Genomic DNA, 20433 nt, shown 5'->3' with positions numbered 1-20433 from the left:
CACAGCACCGAGCTCCTCCCCTCACTTTAATCACTAAAATTAAACAATTGCTAAGCTCAGGTCATCAGGCCATTTTACGCCAATTTGATATCTCCGCAGCCTTCGACTCAGTGGACCACCAATTACTACTAACCAAATTCTCTGAAATCAGAATAACAGGAACAGGGTTCTGAAGGAATTAAAGGAGGAGATAGCGGAACTACTGCAGCAAATTTGCAACCTATCCTTGAAAACAGGCATGATCCCGGAGGATTGGAAGATAGCCAATGTCACGCCCATCTTTAAAAAGGGATCAAGAGGTGACCCGGGAAACTACAGACCAGTGAGTTTGACCTCGGTTCCGGGGAAACTGACGGAAGCACTGATTAAAGAACACATCGATGAACATCTGGAAAGAAACGAACTTTTGAAAACAACCCAACATGGTTTCTGCAGGGGGAGATCGTGCCTAACGAACTTATTGCACTTCTTCGAAGGAATTAACAAACGGATGGACAGAGGAGACCCCATAGACATCATATACCTTGATTTCCAAAAAGCCTTTGACAAGGTGCCTCACGAACGTCTACTCCGGAAACTGAAGAACCATGGAGTGGACGGAGACGTACATAGATGGATCAGAAACTGGTTGGCGGGTAGGAAACAGAGGGTAGGGGTGAAGGGCCACTACTCGGACTGGATGGGGGTCACGAGTGGTGTTCCGCAGGGCTCAGTGCTAGGGCCGCTGCTATTTAATATATTCATAAATGATCTAGAAACAGGCACGAAGTGTGAGATAATAAAATTTGCGGACGATACAAAACTATTTAGTGGAGCTGGGACTAAAGAGGAATGCGAAGAATTGCAAAGGGACTTGAACAAATTGGGGGAATGGGCGGCGAGATGGCAGATGAAGTTCAACGTTGAGAAATGTAAAGTATTGCATGTTGGAAACAGAAACCCGAGGTACAACTATACGATGGGAGGGATATTATTGAATGAGAGCAACCAAGAAAGGGACTTGGGGGTAATGGTGGACATGACAATGAAGCCGACGGCACAGTGCGCAACAGCCGCTAAGAAAGCAAATAGAATGCTAGGCATAATCAAGAAGGGTATTACAACAAGGACAAAAGAAGTTATCCTGCCATTGTATCAGGCGATGGTGCGCCCGCATCTGGAATACTGCATCCAATATTGGTCTCCGTACCTTAGGAAGGATATGGCGTTACTCGAGAGGGTTCAGAGGAGAGCGACACGCTTGATAAAAGGGATGGAAAACCTCTCATACGCTGAGAGATTGGAGAAACTGGGTCTCTTTTCCCTGGAGAAGAGGAGACTTAGAGGGGATATGATAGAGACTTATAAAATCATGAAGGGCATAGAGAGAGTAGAGAAGGACAGATTCTTCAAACTTTCGAAAAATAAAAGAACAAGAGGACACTTGGAAAAGTTGAAAGGGGACAGATTTAAAACGAATGCTAGGAAGTTCTTCTTTACCCAACGAGTGGTGGACACCTGGAATGCGCTTCCAGAGGGAGTAATAGGGCAGAGTACAGTACAGGGGTTTAAGAAAGGATTGGACAATTTCCTGCTGGAAAAGGGGATAGAGGGGTATAAATAGAGGATTACTGCACAGGTCCTGGACCTGTTGGGCCGCCGCGTGAGCGGACTGCTGGGCATGATGGACCTCAGGTCTGACCCAGCAGAGGCATTGCTTATGTTCTTATGTTCTTATGTATACTGAAATGGTTCACAGACTTCCTACAAAATCGCGAATACATGGTCAAAAAGCAAGAATCATACTCCAACCCCTGGAAGGCATTCTGTGGCATCCCAAAAGGCTCTCCATTATCCCAATCTTATTCAATTTATTTATGAGCTCAATGAGCCACATCAAAATGGAAAATGAAACTATACTATTGCATGACGACGACATCCTCCTCCTCATCCCCATAACCAATAACCATCTCAATATTGCCGAAAAAAATCTCAAACATAGATAAAATTCAAACCTGGGCAACGAACAACAAGTTGAAACTGAATGCCAGTAAGACCAAAGCCATTGGTTTCCTTATCGCACAACAGAATGTCATACCTAACCTCACTCTTTCATCAGGTATCACTCTCATGATGGAAAAATCCACTAAGGTACTAGGTTGCATTTTAGACGACACTCACAATGGAACCACAAATATCTAACCTTCGGAAAAAGACCATCTACATTATGCATCAATTACGACTCACCACACCACTTTGCTCTGATCGTTCAGATGATAGTCTTACCCCAACTGGACTATTGCAACTCCACCTACCTTGGCATCAACATCGCTCTTATCCACAAACTACAACTTATTCATGACAAAGACGTTAGACTAATCTACAAATTAAAGAAATTTGACTCAATTTCAACCTTCATCAGGCAACTACATTGGCTCCTAAAATCATCCCGAATAATCTTCAAATTGTCATGTGTCCTACACCAAATCCTATACGGAAGCTCAGCAACCTCTCTCATCCAATTATTCTCTAATGTTTGGTCGACCTCAAAAAGAATCCTTAAAAGTCAACTAAACCTATCATCCACAAAATACCTCCACTACAAATGAATTTTCCTATCTGGGTGTAAAAATCTGGAATAACCTACCAGATGCTATCAGGAAAGACACAAACTACACTAATTTCAGAAAATACCTGGACTCACCTTTATTGATAACTAACTATCTCAGTTTCTGTATAGCATCCCCTACGTCAAGTCCCTCCTCTTATCTCTCCATATCCTCTTCTCCTCCTTCTTTCCCCTTCCTCTTTAATCTGTCGCCTTGAGCCTGTATAGGTATGTTGCGACTCACAAATGGAAGATTAGATTAGATATTAAAATTTGGGAACTCAGATGAGAGATCTAGTGAAAAAGTGCATTGTAATTAAAGATTGATGTTTAAATTGCCGGATTTGCACTCTAGCTCTGCTAAGGAAGTTCAGAAGTTTGACTTTTAAGACATAGGCAAATTTATGTACCATTGTTCATATACATCCATGTGATCAACAATGCCATTGTGTTCCAATTATTACAAATGATGTCACATAGGGTATAAATCTGGTTGTCATTGATTTCTCCCTTTGGAGAGCACTGAAATTTTGATGGCATGTATTGGTTCTCCCCAGGCTTGTGAAGCATTAATAAACTTACTTGATTATTACATGGCTTTTTCTCATATCTGTTATTTGAATTCACAGAATGGAGCCTCTAGCCCAGATGGGAGAGAGATTCCATTCTGGCAATTCTTTTGGCCCCGCTGTTCAAGTCTTCCAGCCTGGCTTGAATATTCCCCTGAGTATCCTTTCCTTCTAAGCCTTGACCTTTCAGGAGCCAAGCCATAAGACAAAATTAGATAGAATTCTCCATCCGAACCGGCCCCTGCACAAGGAGGTCTGGTAGCATGGGAAACTGCAATAGGTCATCTGTCAACAGTCGCACCAGATCCGCATACTGTAGCCACTGAGGTAGATCTGCAGCCACCAGAATCACTAGGCCCAAGTAATGGAACACTCATCACAGCACTCTGCCTATCATGGGCCATGGAGGGAAGATAGAAAAAGCAGCTGTCTGCGTACTAGACCTTTTAGAATTGTGATTCGTGACCATGAGGTCTATGATTGGCATTACCCACTTCTGAGAGATCAAGCAAAAGGCTACCAGTGCTAAGTCCCATTCCCCTGAATCCAGAAGATTAAAGATGAAGAGAGAAGGAAGAGATGAGTCTCCACCCAGCTGAGTAGCAATTGTGCCTCCATTGCTAGAGGGAGCATCGAGTGCCTCCTTGCTTGTGCACATAATCACCCCTGTGATGTTGTCAGACAAAACCCGAATCGCCTTGCCCTCTCCAACAGCTCCTGGAAAGCAAGCACAGCCCTGCAGACTGCTCTCAACTCCAGGTGAATGATGGCCACTGGGCTTCCTCTGCAGACTAACTGCTATGTGCACTGAGATCCAAGCAATGTGTTCTCCAGCCCATAAGTCTTGTGTCTGTTGTCAACTGAATCCATTTGGGAAAGGCTTGAGTCATGCCCTGAAGCAGATTGGAGTCCTGAAGCCACAAATCAATACTGCTGAAAGCCCTCGTTCTCCACTAGTGACAACATACTCAACAGAAACTGCTGAAGAGGTCCCATAAGCAGCTGAGCCTAAGGAACAACTTCTAAGGTCCCTACCATTGACCCCAAAACCTGCACATTATAACACACTCGAGGGTAAGGAGAGCATAGTAACTGACAAACTTGGGTCTGAAGCTTAAAGTGTCAAAGATCTGGGAGAAACACTGCCCACCCATTGAAGCCCCCCCCCCCCCCGGCCTATCCTCCACCAAACGGCCATATACAGACACAGACCGTGAAAGTCTGCCCAGTAAGAACATAAGCAATGCCTCTGCTGGGTTAGACCTGAGGTCCGTCGTGCCCAGCAGTCCGCTCACGCGGCAGCCCAACAGGTTCAGGACCTGTGCAGTAATCCTCTATCTATACCCTTCTATCTCCTTTTCCAGCAGGAAATTGTCCAATCTTTTCTTGAACCCCAGTACCGTACTCTGCCCTATTACGCACTCTGGAAGCGCATTCCAGGTGTCCACCACACGTTGGGTAAAGAAGAACTTCCTAGCATTCGTTTTGAATCTTTCCCCTTTCAACTTTTCTGAATGCCCTCTTGTTCTTTTATTATTCGAAAGTATGAAGAATCTGCCCCTTTCTACTCTCTCTATGCCCTTCATGATCTTGTAAGTCTCTATCATATCCCCTCTAAGTCTACTCTTCTCCAGGTAAAAGAGACCCAGTTTCTCCAATCTCTCAGCGTATGGAAGGTTTTCCATCCCCTTTATCAGATGCGTCGCTCTCCTCTGAACCCTCTCGAGTAACGCCATGTCCTTCTTAAGGTACAGCGACCAATACTGGACACAGTACTCCAGTTGCGGACACACCATCGACCGATACAATGGCAGGATAACCTCTTTCGTTCTGGTTGTAATATCCTTTTTGATTATGCTTAGCATTCTGTTTGCCTTCTTAGTGGCCCCTGCGCACTGTGCCGTCGGCTTCATTGTCATGTTCACCATTACCCCCAAGACCCTTTCTTGGGTACTCTAATTTAATAACATCCCTCTCATTGTATAGTTGTACCTCGGCTTTCTGTTTCCCACATGTAATACTTTACATTTCTCAACGTTTAACTTCATCTGCCATCTCGTCGCCCATTCCCCTAGTTTGTTCAAGTCCCTTTGCAATTCTTCGCAGTCCTCTTCAGTCCTTTAGTCCGAACTCCACTAAATAGTTTGGTGTCGTCCGTAAATTTTATTATCTCACACTTCGTCCCTGTTTCTAGATCATTTATGAATATATTAAATAGCAGAGGCCCGAGCACCGAGCCCATTTGTGACCCTGCTGCAGTCCGAGTAGTGGCCCTTCACTCCTACCCTCTGTTTCCTACCTGCCAACCAGTTTCGGATCCATCTATGTACGTCTCCTTCCACTCCATGGTTCTTCAGTTTCCGGAGTAGGCGTTCATGGGGCACCTTGTCAAACGCTTTTTGGAAATCTAAATATATGATGTCTATGGAGTCTCCTTTGTCCATCCGTTTGTTAATTCCCTCGAAGAAGTGCAATAAGTTCGTTAGGCATGATCTCCCCTTGCAGAAACCATGTTGGCTGGTTATCAGAAGTTCTTTTCTTTCAAAATGTTCATCGAAGTTTTCTTTTATCAGTGCTTCACCATTTTCCCCGGAACCGAGGTCAGACTCACCGGTCTGAGTTTCCCGGGTCACCTCTTGATCCCTTTTTAAAAATAGGTGTAACGTTGTCTATCTTCCAGTCCTCCGGAATCATGCCTGTTTTCAGGGATAGATTGCAAATTTGCTGCAGTAGTTCCGCTATCTCCTCCTTTAATTCTTTCAGAACCCTTGGATGGATTCCGTCCGGACCCGGGGATTTCTCAGTTTTTAGTTTTTCTATCTGTGTACATCTTCAAGACTGACTTCCATTAATTTTTCTGCTTGATTTCCATTGAAGAATTGCTCAGGTTCCGGTATGTTGGATGTGTCTTCGTTTGTAAATACAAACAAAAAGAACATGTTAAGTATTTCTGCCACTTATTTCTCCTCCTTCACCATTTCCTTCCTGTCTTCGTCGTCCAGCGGTCCCACCTCCTCCCTAGCTGGTTGCTTCCCTTGAACATATCTAAAGAACGGTTTGAAATTTTGTGCTTCCCAGGCTAGCCTCTCTTCATACTCTCTTTTGGCTTTTCGAACCACTCGGTGACATTTTTTTTTTATACTTCCTGTGCTCTTTCCAGTTCCCCTCAGTTTTGTCCTTTTTCCATTTCCTGAATGGATTTTTTTTATTGCCTATCGCGTCCTTCACTATTTTAGTTATCCACACTGGGTCTTTTGTTCAACTCTTTTTGCACCCCTTTCTGAATCTGAGGATATACAGATTTTGCGCCTCGCTCACCGTGTTCTTGAGAAAAGACCAGGCATATTCTACCGTTTGCCATTTTTTGGAAGTGTTCCTAAGTTTCTTCCTTACCATTTCCCTCATTGCTTCGTAGTTTCCTTTCGTGAAGTTGAAAGTTGTTGCTATGGTTCTCTTTCCTTTCGGTATTCCTACCTCAACCTTGAACTTGATCATATTAGGATCGCTGTTTCCCAATGGTCCCACTACCTCCACTTCCTTTGCAGGTTCCCTTCAGGATTAGATCCAGAGTGGCATTTCCTCTCGTTGGTTCTCTAACAAGCTGCTCCATGAAACAATATTGTATAGCCTCCAGGAATTCTGTCTACCTAACGTATTTTGAGCTTCCAAGACTCCAGTCTATCCCGGGGTAGATGAAGTCCCCCATAATAACCGTGTTACCGCTTTTGCATTCTCGCTTCATCTTAGCTTCCATTTCTTCATCTATATCTCCGGTTTGCCCAAGTGGACGATAGTATAGGCCCATCTTTATTTCAGGCCCTTTCCTTCCCGATATTTTAACTCATAGCGATTCCAGCTTGTTGGTCGTCTCTGCTGTATCCATTTTTGTTGATTTTATGCTTTCTTTTATGTATAGGGCTATTCCACCTCCTTTCTGTCCTGGCGATAGAGCTTGTACCCCGGCAGTGCTGTATCCCATTTGTTTTCTTCATTCCACCACGTTTCAGAGACTCCAATGATGTCTATGTCCTCTGCATTGGCCATGGCTTCTAATTCCCCCATTTTGTTTCTTAGGCTCCTTGCATTAGTATATATGCAATTTAGATCCTGGTATTTTCTTGTCTTTATTTCCTTTCTCAGTGCTTCGGTCTTTAGTTTCTTCTCTTTTGTTACAATCCTTCTAACCTCCTCTTCTGGGTTAGTCGACTCCTGTAATTTGTCCATTGTTTCATAACAGCCATTTTTCCCCTCGGTATCTTCACGGGATACCTTCTTCCGAATAGTCGACGCTTGGTCGACTGTCGGCTTTCCCCTTCTTAGTTTAAAGCCTGTTCTATTCCTCACCTGACATTGTTTGCTAGAAGTCTTGTTCCCACCGCACTCAGATGCAGTCCATCTCTCCTGTAGAGCTTGCTCTTGCCCCAGAACGTTGTCCAGTTCTTCACAAAGTGGAAACCTTCTTCCTCACACCATCTCCTCATTCACGCATTTATTGATTGTAGTCCCTCCCTCCTTTTCACATCTGCCCTCGGTACCGGTAGGATCTCTGAGAACGCTATCTACTGGGTCCTCATCTTCAGCTTCCTTCCCAGAATCTTAAACTGTTCTTTCAGCATGCTTTTTATGTAGTCTCTCCTGCTGACATCGTTCGTCCCGATGTGGGTCATTACTGTGGTCTCTTCCGTCTCTGCTCCTTCCAGGATCTTTCCAATTTTGTCCACGATGTCCTTGGTTCTCGCTCCTGGGAGGCAGGTCACAAGTCGATCCTCTCTCCCTCCTGTTATGTGGCTGTCCACATGCCTCAGGATCGAGTCTCCCACTAGGATCGCTGACTTTTCCTTCTTTAGGTTTCACTTCGGTCTCAGGTCAATGTCCTCGGTGTGCTTCGCTGCTTCCTCTCCTGGGCATCAACTAGCCATTTTCTCCCCCTCGTGCAATGTTCCTCTGTGGGTGTCTTCTATGAGGTCATCTGCTTCTTGTTCTCCCTTCCATGTTGGTGTAACTTTATCATTCATCTGAAGTTCGTTTTATGTTCTTCCACTCTCCTCCTGTAGGCTTCCTCAATGAATTTCTCAAGTTCCCTGACCTCCTCCTCAATGTGTCTCTCATTCATGAAGTCTATAGCTGTCCTAATTGGGTCATCTGTAATATGAAGTCCTTCTAGCTCCTGTATCTTGTCCTCTAGTCTGTGCAGAACACTGGAAAGCTCATCTTCTGGTTTCCCTCTGCTTCCATTGTCGTTCTCTCTCTCTCTCTCTGCCTGTTCCTGGTGTCCTCTCTGTGCCTGCTGCTGGTGTCCGCTCTCTCTGCCTGCTGCTGGTGTCCGCTCTCTCTGCCTGCCTGCTCTAGTGTCCTCTCTCTCTCTGCCTGCTGCTAGTGTCCTCTCTCTCTCTGCCTGCTGCTAGTGTCCTCTCTCTCTCTGCCTGCTGCTAGTGTCCTCTCTCTCTCTCTGCCTGCTGCTAGTGTCCTCTCTCTCTCTCTGCCTGCTGCTAGTGTCCTCTCTCTCTCTGCCTGCTGTTGGTGTACTCTCTCTCTCTGCCTGCTGTTGGTGTCCTCTCTCTCTCTCTCTCCCTGCTGCTGGTGTCCTATCTCTATCCCTCTCTTGCCTGCTTGCTGACCTTCCCTGGTGTCCTTGGGTGTAGTGGCTTGGCCCTTCTTGAGGCCCTTCGCAAAGCGCTCTTGATAAGGCAAGCGCCTTTGCCGAGCGCCGAACGGTTGCGTGCTGTTGGCTCCTCCCCGTTTAAGGGGGAGGAGCCAACGGCACGCAGCCGTTCGGCGCTCGGCAAAGAACGCTCGCCTTAGCAAGAGCGCCTTTGCGAAGGGCCTCAAGAAGGGCCAAGCCACTACACCCAAGGGGGAGCTTCGGGTGATGTTAGGGAGTGAACGGAGCTACCTCTCGCCTCATCCCCTCATCCTCTGCCTTCTCTCTGCTCCTTCGTGCCTTCTTCGGTGGATTTTCTCTCTCCCTCCTCTGCCCGACTTCACCTGCCTGCCCCGAACTCAGGCAAGCTGGATCTTTTGAAGCTGAGCAGCGTTGGCTCTTCCCCTTCTAAGGGGGAGCTTCGAGTCTGCTTCGGTTGATGTCAGGGAGTGGGCGGAGCTACCTCTCGCCTCAGCCCCCCACCCTTTGCCTTCTCTCTGCTCCCTCGTGCATTCTTCGGTGGATTTTCTCCTCTCTCCCTTCTCTGCCCGGCTTCACCTGCCTGCCCCGAACTCAGGCAAGCTGGATTTTCTGAAGCTGTGCAGTGTTGGCTCCTCCCCTTTTAAGGAGGAGCTTCGAGTCTGCTTCAGATGATGTCAGGGAGTGGGTGGAGCTACCTCTCGCCACAGCCCCTCACCCTCTGCCTTCTCTCTGTTCCCTCATGCCTTCTTCGGTGGATTTTCTCCTCTCTCCCTCCTCTACCTGACTTCACCTGCCTGCCCCGAACTCAGGCAAGCTAACAATATTATTTTCTGATTCTAGATTGTCTGTATTCATCCCATGCTTCTTTGAACTCAGTCACAGTTTTACTCTTCACCACCTGTCTCGGGAGCGCATTCCAGGCATCCACCACCCTCTCTGTAAAGTATAATTTCCTAACATTGGCTTTGAATCTACCACCCCTCAACCTCAAATTATTTCCTCTGGTTTTACCATTTTCCTTTCTCTGGAAAAGATTTTACGTTCTACATTAATACCCTTTCAAGTATTTGAACGTCTGAATCATATCTCCCCTGTCTCTCCTTTCCTCTAGGGTATACATATTTAGGGCTTCCAGTCTCTACTCATATGTCTTCTGGCACAAGCCTCCTATCATTTTCGTCGCCCTCCTCTGGACCGCTTCAAGTCTTCTTACGTCCTTCGCCAGATATGGTCTCCAAAACTGAACACAATAGTCTTACCAATGACCTGTACAGGGGCATGAACACCTTTTTCCTTCTACTGACTACGCCTCTCTTTATACAGCCAAGCATCCTTCTGGCAGCAGCCACTGCCTTGTCACACTGTTTTTTTGCCTTTAGATCTTCGGACACTATCACCCCAATGTCCCTCTCCCGTCCATGCATATCAGCTTCTCTCCTCCCAGCATATACGGTTCCTTCCGATTATTAATCATTAAATGCATTACTCTGCATTTCTTTGCATTGAATTTTAGTTGCCAGGCATTAGACCATTCCTCTAACTTTTGCAGATCCTTTTTCATATTTTCCACTCCCTCTTCGGTGTCTACTCTGTTACAAATCTTGGTATCATCTGCAAAAAGGCACACTTTTCCTTCTAACCCTTCAGCAATGTCATTCACAAATATATTGAATAGGATCTGCCCCAGCAACGAACCCTGAGGGACTCCACTACTCACTTTTCCTTCTTCTGAGCGACTTCCATTAACCACCACCCTCTGGTGTCTCTCCGACAGCCAGTTTCTAACCCAGTTCACCACTTTGGGTCCTAACTCCAGCCCTTCAAATTTGTTCAACAGCCTCCTATGAGGAACTGTATCAAAGGCTTTGCTGAAATCTAAGAAAATTACATCTAGCATATGTCCTCGATCCAGCTCTCTGGTCGCCCAATCAAAAAATTCAATCAGGTTCGTTTGGCACGATTTACCTTTTGTAAAGCCATGTTGCCTCGGATCCTGTAACCCATTAGATTCAAGGAAATACACTATCCTTTCTTTCAGCAACACTTCCATTATTTTTCCAACAACTGAAGTGAGGCTCACCGGCCTGTAGTTTCCTACTTCATCCCTGTGACCACTTTTATGAATAGGGACAACATCCGCTCTCCTCCAATCCCCAGGAATCACTCCCGTCTCCAGAGATTTGTTGAACAAGTCTTTAATAGGACTCGCTAGAACCTCTCTGAGCTCCCTTAGTATCCTGGGATGGATCCCATCTGGTCCCATCGATTTGTCCACCTTCAGTTTTTCAAGTTGCTCATAAACACTCTCCTCCCTGAACGTTGCAGAATCTACTCCATTTTCTCGTGTAACTTTGCCAGACAATCTCGATCCTTCTCCAGGATTTTCTTCTGTGAACACAGAACAGAAGTATTTGTTTAGCACATAAGAACATAAGAACATAAGCAGTGCCTCTGCCGGGTCAGACCACAGGTCCATCCTGCCCAGCAGTCCGCTCCCGCGGCGGCCCAAACAGGTCACGACCTGTCTGTATCACCAGAAGGGGCTCCCTTGCCACCTTGGTTTCTCATTTAAGTCCTGTCTTCCTATCGAAGTCCTAACCCTCCGGTCTTGCACATGCACGACCTGGTTTGGTTTCTATACTCATTACCTGATTAGCTTTCTATACTTGTGTTACATCCCAGCTCCTCCCTCAGTATCCCATGATCCCTTTATCCTTCAGGAATCCGTCCAATCCCTGTTTGAATCCCTGTACCGTACTCTGCCTGATCACTTCCTCCGGTAGCGCATTCCAAGTGTCCACGACCTGGGTGTACTCTCCACATATTTGTTCCCAGCATCTTTTAGCCTAGCAATTCCATTTTTCATCTTCCTCCTTTCATTAATATATCTGAAAAAAATTTTGTCTCCCTTTTTTACATTTTTAGCCATTTGTTCTCCCGCCTGTGCTTTCACCGGACATATCTCTCTCTTGGCTTCTTTCAGTTTCACCCTGTAGTCCTTTCTGCACTCCTCTGCTTGTTTTTATTTATATTTCACGAACGCCAACTTTTTCGCCTTTATTTTCTCCACCACTAGTTTGGAGAACCATATCGGCTTCGTTTTTCTCTTGCTTTTATTGATTTTCTTCACATAAAGGTCCGTAGCCTTTTTTTATCGTTCCTTTCAGCTTAGATCACTGTCTTTCCACTTCTCTTATGTCCTCCCATCCTAACAGCTCTTTCTTCAGGTACTCTCCCACTGCATTAAAGTCCATACGCTTGAAATCTAGGACTTTAAGTGCGGCCACTCTCCACTTTAGCCGTTATAGCAAACCAAACCGTTAGATGATCGCTACTTCCCAGGTGAGCACCCACTCGAACATTAGAGATACTCTCTCCATTTGTGAGGACCAGATCCAATATCGATTTTTCCACCATCTCCCTACTTCTTTCCGATTCCGCAGACGGAACATTCCAGTCCTCATCCGGCAGGTTGAAGTCTCCCAACAGCAGTACCTCCTCTTTCCTTCCAAACTTTTGGATATCCACAATCAGATTCTTATCAATTTGCTGCGACTGAGTCGGAGGTCTGTAGACTACACCCACGTAGATATTAGTTCCATCTTCTCTTTTCAGAGTGATCCATATTGCTTCTTCCTCTCCCCAGGTCCCTTGCATTTTGGTTTCTTGGATATTGATCTTTACATAGAGAACTACTCCTCCACCTTTTAGACCATCTCTGTCCTTCCTAAAAAGATTATATCCCGGTATGTTTGCATTCCATCCATGTGATTTGTGACTCACTGAACCATGTCTCTGTGAAAGCGACAATATCTAGATCTGCCTCTAACATCAGGGCTTGCAGATCATGAACTTTGTTGCTTAGACTGCGAGCATTTGTGGTCATTGCTTTCCAGCTATTTTTTAGCGGTAATCTCCTATTTCGTATGGATTTTTGTTTCGTTTCAATTTCCGTTGCTATACTAAGAAATGAGTTGCTGATATTGTTTATGTTGCAATCTTTACTACTATCACATCTTTTCTTTTGCCAGGGGTGGTCTCTATAATTGTCCTTCATACATACACCACCCCCACCTTCTAATTTAAATGCCTAAAAACATATTGTCTAAATTTCTCTGCAAGGTTTCTTTATCCTGCTGTAGTAATATGTAGCCCCATCAGTGCAATATAGCTTCTTGTCCTTCCATGTACTTGTTTTTCTTCTACACATTTATCTTCTTCTCATATAGACCTATGGCTGGGTGTCTCGTCTATGGCGAGTTTAGTGTTAGATACTTCAATTCATCAGGCTACTTGGTCAGAGCATGCTCCCATTACCATGGTGCTTTCTTCTGCCACCTCATTTTTTGGCTGGTGTTACTGACAACTTAATGAGGCGCTTTTGTTAGAAACAGATAATATTTCTTCTCTGGAAGTGCAATTAAAAAGTTTTTTAGTGGATAATGATACACCTGGTATTACTCCTTTTGTGCTTTTGGAAACCTTAAAGGCAGTAATGAGGGGTAATGTGATTTCGCTATAGGCCCATTTGACAAAGTAGAAAAGGACCTGCGAATCTCAGCAGAGGGCCTAAATTAGATCTTTGGAATTGGAACTAAGAACAGGAACGGACAAACAGGGGGTAGATTTGAAGCTCCAAGAAGCAAAACAGAAGCTTCATGATCTTACTTTGGCAGATCTCTCAGTTCAATCAAATAGGCTTAAACAGACTCACTTTGAATTTAATAACAAAGCTAGCAGGTTATTAGCATATAAGTTGAGGAAACGGAGAGAGCAACATTATATTACTGCTATATCTGATAGTAGGGGGGAAAATATCCTCTGATGTTAATGTAATTAATCGCAAATTTTTACAATATTTCCAGACTTTGTATTCTCTGGAGGCTTCCCCAAATGAATCTGTTTTACAACATTTTTTTAAAAAAGTTGATTTACCGAGGTGCACTCCACCTGAAGTGGAGGCACTATCTCACCCTATCACATAGATGAGGTCTTGTGGGCAATTAAGGACCTGCCCCATTCAAAGGCCCTTGGTTTGGATGGCTTTAGCAATCACTTTTATAAGTGTTTTAATAGTTTTTTAGCTCCCTTATTGGTCAGGGTGTACAATGCTATTAAGGAGAATACCATGCTTCCATATTCATGGCACCTGGCTACAGTTACTCTGATCCTTAAACCGGGGAAAAATCCTCAGCTCTGTAGCTCTTATAGGCCAATATAATTTTTTTTAAAAAAATTATTTATTTATTGCTTTTAAATTTTTTCCAAGAAACCTCTTCTACAGAATATTGAAAATAAGACAGATAAAATATTTTAAACAAGACAAAATCTCAATTAGGCAATGCCATTCTTAATCAATACTATTAATCCCATAATATAGATCCATAAATTCCAGTAAGTGCTAGTGAAATTAAATCATATTATTAACAAGAAAAGCAAAACATCTGACTGCGGTAGTAGGAGACTTCCTAAATACTTTACTATATTGCTGTTGTTTCGTTTACCCCTTCCAGGCGTTTCATAGAGAGGAACCCTGTTAATTGAGAAGGGTCAAAGAATACATATGTGTTGGATCTATATTTAACAATACATTTACAGGGATATCGTAATAAAAAAGACCTCCCATCATTGTTACCCCTGGTTTAAGGAGCAAGAATTGTCTATGTTTTTGAGTATCTTTAGTCACGTCCGGGAACATCTGTATCTTTAGTCCCAAAAATTCTTTATGTCTATTTTTGAAGAACTTTTTTAATAACCAGTCTCTATCCGGCAATAAAGCCACTGTTAGTATTAATGTAGCAGGTTTTCCTATATCCTTCAATGATGTTTCCAGGCCAATATCATTTTAAAATACAGATTATAAAATCTATACAAAGATCTTAGCTGCCCGCTTACAGCAAGTGGTGGGGTCTATAGTACACCCTGACCAATCAGGATTTATATGGGGCCAGAAAGCTTCAGATTATATTTGAAGGACATTACATTTAATTGAAATTACACAAATAAACCACATTCCAGTGCTCTTGCTCTGTTTAGATGCGGAGAAAGCATTTGATAGGGTCTATTGGCCTTATTTGATGGGAAGTCTTTGGTAAGGTGGGTACTGTAGGCCCTTATTTGAATTGGATTAGAGCTCTGTATCGTCAGCCTCTTTCAGTCTTGAAAATTAATGGTCAATATCTAGATGCGTTTGAGCTTTCTCGTGGTACTAAATAGGGTTGTGCTCTATCCCCTTTGCTTTTTGCCCTGTCAGTGGAGCCTTTGGCTTGTTTGATTTGATCTTCGCTGGAGGTGCAGAGAGTGCGTATACACTCAGTGGATCATCGTAGTTTATTATTTGCAGATGACATTTTGCTTACACTAAAGGCCGGACATTTCTCTGAAGGGGATTATAGATGTTTTAGATGGGTATAGTTTGGTCGCTGGATTCAAAATTAATTTTACGAAATCTGAGATCCTTAACCTTACCCTTCCTCCAGCGGAGGCTACTAATCTTCAGGCTCAGTTTCCGTTTAAATGGGCATTTATATGTATCCGATATGGAGTGAATCTTACAAGCAAACTTAGTGAAATTTTAGCTGATTTAGATCGCTGAGAGAGTCTTAGTACCTCTTGGCTTGGTCAGATAAATCCCGGAGAACGTAGCCGCCCCTCCCTGTGCGAGAAATTCCAAGCTCGACAGCAAAAAACGCTACCTCTACAGTAACAGACTCAGAACAGGCACCAGTACACACTCCCGATGCTCCTCGATGCTTCCCACAGAATGAGAATTAACCACCTCAGCTGCCATCCCTGCAAAGAACCGCAAAGCTGCCACTAAGCCACTGAAGCACCCAACAGCAATTAAGAATTTAAAGCAGTATTCACCAATTTTCTACAACCTGCCAGGGAAGCAAAATTTACACCTGGCTGAGATTCATACTTTTCCCTAGGAGGGCTCAAGGGAGCTTGCACAGCTATTCCCGCCCCCCTCCCCCCACTTTTTCCAAAGAATCTGCAAGGAGAAAAAACAGCCTGAGAGGGTGGAGAAAGTACCTGGGCGGGGGGGGGGGGGGGGGGGGGGAGGATCAGGTGTATCCCCTAATGCTGGCACCGCACACGAGGACACCCCACAGCTCAAGTGAACTAGGCCAAAACAGGAGCTGACACCCAAAGACCAGGAGCCGAGAAGAACACATCCATCTGCCTGCTTGAGACAGAGCATACCGATTGACTTGCCATTCAGTAAGAGTTCAATTCAGTAATATCTCCACCAGCTGGCAGATGGACAGAACCCACTAGTCTCAGGATTCATCTGCTGCTGGTGCTAAGGAAATCGTGATTGGCTTAAATCCATTCTTTTTGCTTATAATAGTTTCAAGCATTCCCCCCTCCCCTTTCTCTTCCTACTGGCCATAAAAAGAGAGCAAGCTAGTTGAGGATCCCACTACTATACATTTTTGGATAGGAGATTGGTGTTTAGGAATTTCTTCTATTGGCAGAAAAAACCCCTTCCAGCAGCCTTTTTTAATGTTGTGTATGGGGCAGTACAGGAAGGGGTTGGATAGTTTTATACATATTAAGTTGTACAGTCCGAGTGTGATCACCACAAGAAATGAGCATTAGGAATATTACAGCAAAACCAGCAATCTTTCTCAGATGGGAGGTTGGGGTGGGGTGCGACTCTTACTGCCCAAGGGATAAGATCACCATCAGTCTGCCCCTATTATTTTCTACCTGTTAAAATTAGTAAAGAAATAATGATGCACTAAAATTTACAGAAATATATCTTTTTTTAACTTTATACCATTCAGAGATTGTATCAATTTTTGTTCACTTTGAAATTCAGAGAAAAATGCAAATGTCACCTTGTATGTCAAGTTGTGTGCAGAACTATAGGTTATAGGATTTCTATATAGGCATGCATTATTCCAACTGCTGAACAAGCTGCAAAACAGCCAACTCAGACTATATGAACAAACAATGGCAAAACTTATGCCACTGGTTATACACAAGCTCACATATCTTAAATCTCAGAGTGGCCACATCCTGGCGGCTTAACTCAGTTTTAATTTTAATTCATTATTTATATTCCACATATCCTACAATTCTAGGCGGATTACAGATTATTCAGGTACTCAAGCATTTTTCCTATCTGTCTCGGCGGGCTCACACTCTATCTAATGTACCTGGGGCACTGGGGGATTAAGTGACTTGCCCAGGGTCACAAGGAGCAGTAAAGGATTTGAACCTACAACCCCAAGGTGCTGAGGCTGTAGCTCCAACTACTGTATCACAGACTTTATTCAGTGATTAGCATAGCACTTAGGTTAGCCAAGGAAAAGGATGCTTGGTAAGAGAGAGAGTGAAAGACAGAAGGGATGGAGGCAGTAAAAGGAGAAATAAAGGGCTAGAGACCAGGTTGCACACTTACAAAAGTTGTACACATCAGCAGATCTTCTAAACAGATCAGAGAGAATATTGGCACCATGCATACTTCACTGCCTACTTAATCCTACCATGAAAAAATGTAAATTGTTCAGTTTTATACCTCCTTTACTAATTATTATTGACCAAAAAGATAACATATCCTACTTTATTATACAACATATTGCAACCAACATTATTTTAGAAAGAAGGAATAATAAGTAAGCTTACTGGCATATTCAATCTCAACAGGGACCAGAGGTGTGCTCAATGCAAGATATGATGCATGTAACCCTAGGAGTAGGCCCAAATTTCTTTCTACATCTATGAGAGGTGAAGACAGACTGCTGAAATCTGGTGTTGTAATCACTTCCTGATCAGGCTAGACAAAAGAAATAGAACACTTAATAATTTATGTATCAACAATTGCAGAAAGTTAAAAGGTATTCAGACAATTTTCTACAAGTGATAGAAACTGATATTTTAAATTTGTCTTCCATATTTAAAAAATATTGAATTATGAAAGATGCAGAAATGGGTTTTTGCCATGTTTAGCATTATTTAACATAAGCACACACATTTCTCTTAAAAACTTATGTTATCACTACAATTACTAATACAGTCGAACCTCGGTTTACGAGTGCACTGGTTTACGAGTGTTTTGCAAGACAAGCAAAACATTCACAAAATCGGCATCTCGGAAACCAAGCTTGACTCGATTTACAAGCACACACCCCCCCCCCCCGCTCGAGTCGCTCCCCCCCCCTCCGCGATCCTACATCCCCCACTGAGCACCCAAATAGCATCCCTTACCCCGATTTGGCACCGGCACCAACGCACAGGAGATGCTGGTGCCCGAAGATCCTCCCTCTTGGCTGGGCTGGGCTGAACTGGGCATCGAAGATCCTCCCTCTTGGCTGGGCTGGGCCTTGAGCATTTGCACAAGCTCAAGGCCTTCTGGTCTCGCTCTCTCCGAGATTCTCGGAGAATATCAGAAAGAGAAAGACCAGAAGGCCTTGAGCATGCGCAAATGCTCAAGGCCCAGCCCAGCCAAGAGGGAGGATCTTCGGGCACCGACATGTCCTGTGCGTTGTTGTGGGTGACAAATCAGGGTGGGGGATGTAGGATCGCAGGGGGTAAAGCGAGCGGGGGGATGCCGGATCACAGGGGGGGGGGAACGTATCAAGTGAGTTTCCATTCATTCCTATGGGAAAACTCGCTTTGAAATACGAGCAATTTGGTTTACGAGCATACTTCTGGAACGAAATATGCTTGTAAACCAAGGTTTCACTAGCTACTAATCATTTCTATTGGCCTACTAAACATACATAGCGCTGAACACATTATATGCAGGTATGTAAGTTTTATACCTGGGGCAACAGAGGGTTACATGATTTACCCAAGTTCATAAGGGACCGGTAACATAACATAGTAATTGTCTACTGTTTATGTTTGACTTATTCTTGCTGTATACTGTCTTGAGTGAACTCCTTCAAAAAGGTAGTAAATAAACCCTATTAAATAAATAAATAAATATATAGTAAATGATGGCAGATAAGACCTGACCGATCCATCCAGTCTGCCCAACAGTCATACTTATTACCAATTCATGATTAAACCAACACCGAATGTGATTATAAAATACACAATCACTGTCCTTCTTTGGCATTTGGACAGACTGTAGAAGTCCACCTGGCATTGTTCTTAGGTTCCAACTACTGGACTTACCATCAAAGTTCACTCCAACCTATCCAAATGGTACTCAACTTTTCTGCTTCATTAAGATTAATAAATCGAAGTGTAACAATTTCCAACTCATTAGATGCCACTGAAAACAGACTTCAAAAGAGAGATTTTATAGTTTAACCACAGGATGCTACTGTACCAGTCAACACTCTACTACTCCTAGTGAAATTACTTAGCAACCAGATATTTTGAACCCCTTATGTATAATTTCTTTCCAGCACCCTAAGTTGGAATGAATAAAATGAACCAACCAACATACTTCCAATTTAATTTTATTTTCTTGTTGATTGCCACCTTAGCAATTGTCTGTGATATTAGATGTAACCCCTGGCCTCCTAATGATACCCTGCGCCAGGTTATGTGCACAGAAAGCAGTCCAGAAGAACACTATCAGATAAAAAGAGGGTAAATAGGACAAACAGAAACTTCCCCTTTACCAGTATATTTAGGGTTCTGGGAAACTGATCCCCAGAGCTATATGTATAGAGGTAGACAGCTGCTTCGAGAAATTCTTTGCTAGCTTCCACCAAACTTAACCAGAGAGAGACGGGCTGTTTTTCCCTACTCCAAACTGTTCACTTCCCCTTCTCACTCCAATTGCTTTCTCTCTACCCCGTTCTCGGGTTGAGAAAATCCTGAATCTTTCAAAAGAGTGCATAGTAACTCCTTGTTCTTGGCAATGGGAGGAGTTCACATAATGTGCCTAATAGCCTCCCTATTGCTATGACATCAGACCCTTTCTGCTGAATTTCTGCACTTTGAAAGATTCAGTGAACTGAGAAATCCCCCTCTTCACACTATCCCCCTGCCACAATTGAATGGGTCCCCAATATCCACCTGTAAGGCAAGTGTGGCAAGTACAATTGCTACCTAATACAGCAGTCATCCTAACTAGCCAGTTGAACATATTTAATGAGGCATTCAAGAACTGTCAATCAATCAGCAATCACAGTCTTTGCAGAAATTTGTATAGAGCAGGGGTAGGCAATTCCGGTCCTCGAGAGCCAGAGCCAGGTCAGGTTTTCAGGATATTCACAATAAATATGCTTGAGATAGATTTGCACCTCAAGGAGGCAGTACATGCAAATCCTTCTAATACATATTCATTGTGGATATCCTGAAAACCTGACTTGGCTCCGGCTCTCGAGGACCAGAATTGCCTACCCCTGGTATAGAGCAATTAGAAGGGGTATCCAATTCATCATAAACAAATTTTGTGACAGGCTTATTGGTCTTCTCTGACTTACATACCACTACAGTATCATCAGCATGGTGATCAGATGAGTCATCTGAAAAAGCAGGCATACTTTCACTATCAGATTTTCCTCAGTTATTCCAATTAAAGGTATTAATGTCTGCCAATAATCCCTTGTAAGGACTGTTATCAACTGTGGAACCGCTAAGCTAAGGTAGAGGTTTAGACACACTGATTAATTCACATAAATTTGGCATTGCCTGTTTATAGGAGGTACTGTACAAGAGGTGTATCGTGTATTTGTATG

The 20433-nt window shown here is 43.7% G+C and overlaps 1 protein-coding gene across 1 annotated transcript in view; it reads right to left on the bottom strand.

Annotated features, from left to right (window-relative positions):
- Positions 1-20433, bottom strand: part of HERC2 (HECT and RLD domain containing E3 ubiquitin protein ligase 2) — a 3346202-nt gene that overhangs the window by 2473243 nt on the left and 852526 nt on the right. The window contains 1 exon segment of the mRNA XM_033948978.1: positions 17417-17567. Within this exon segment, the coding sequence (XP_033804869.1) occupies positions 17417-17567 (151 nt within the window).

Source organism: Geotrypetes seraphini, chromosome 6 (genome assembly GCF_902459505.1).
Source record: "Geotrypetes seraphini chromosome 6, aGeoSer1.1, whole genome shotgun sequence".
Lineage (NCBI taxonomy): Eukaryota > Metazoa > Chordata > Amphibia > Gymnophiona > Dermophiidae > Geotrypetes > Geotrypetes seraphini.
This window is presented reverse-complemented; position numbering and strand designations above follow the sequence as displayed.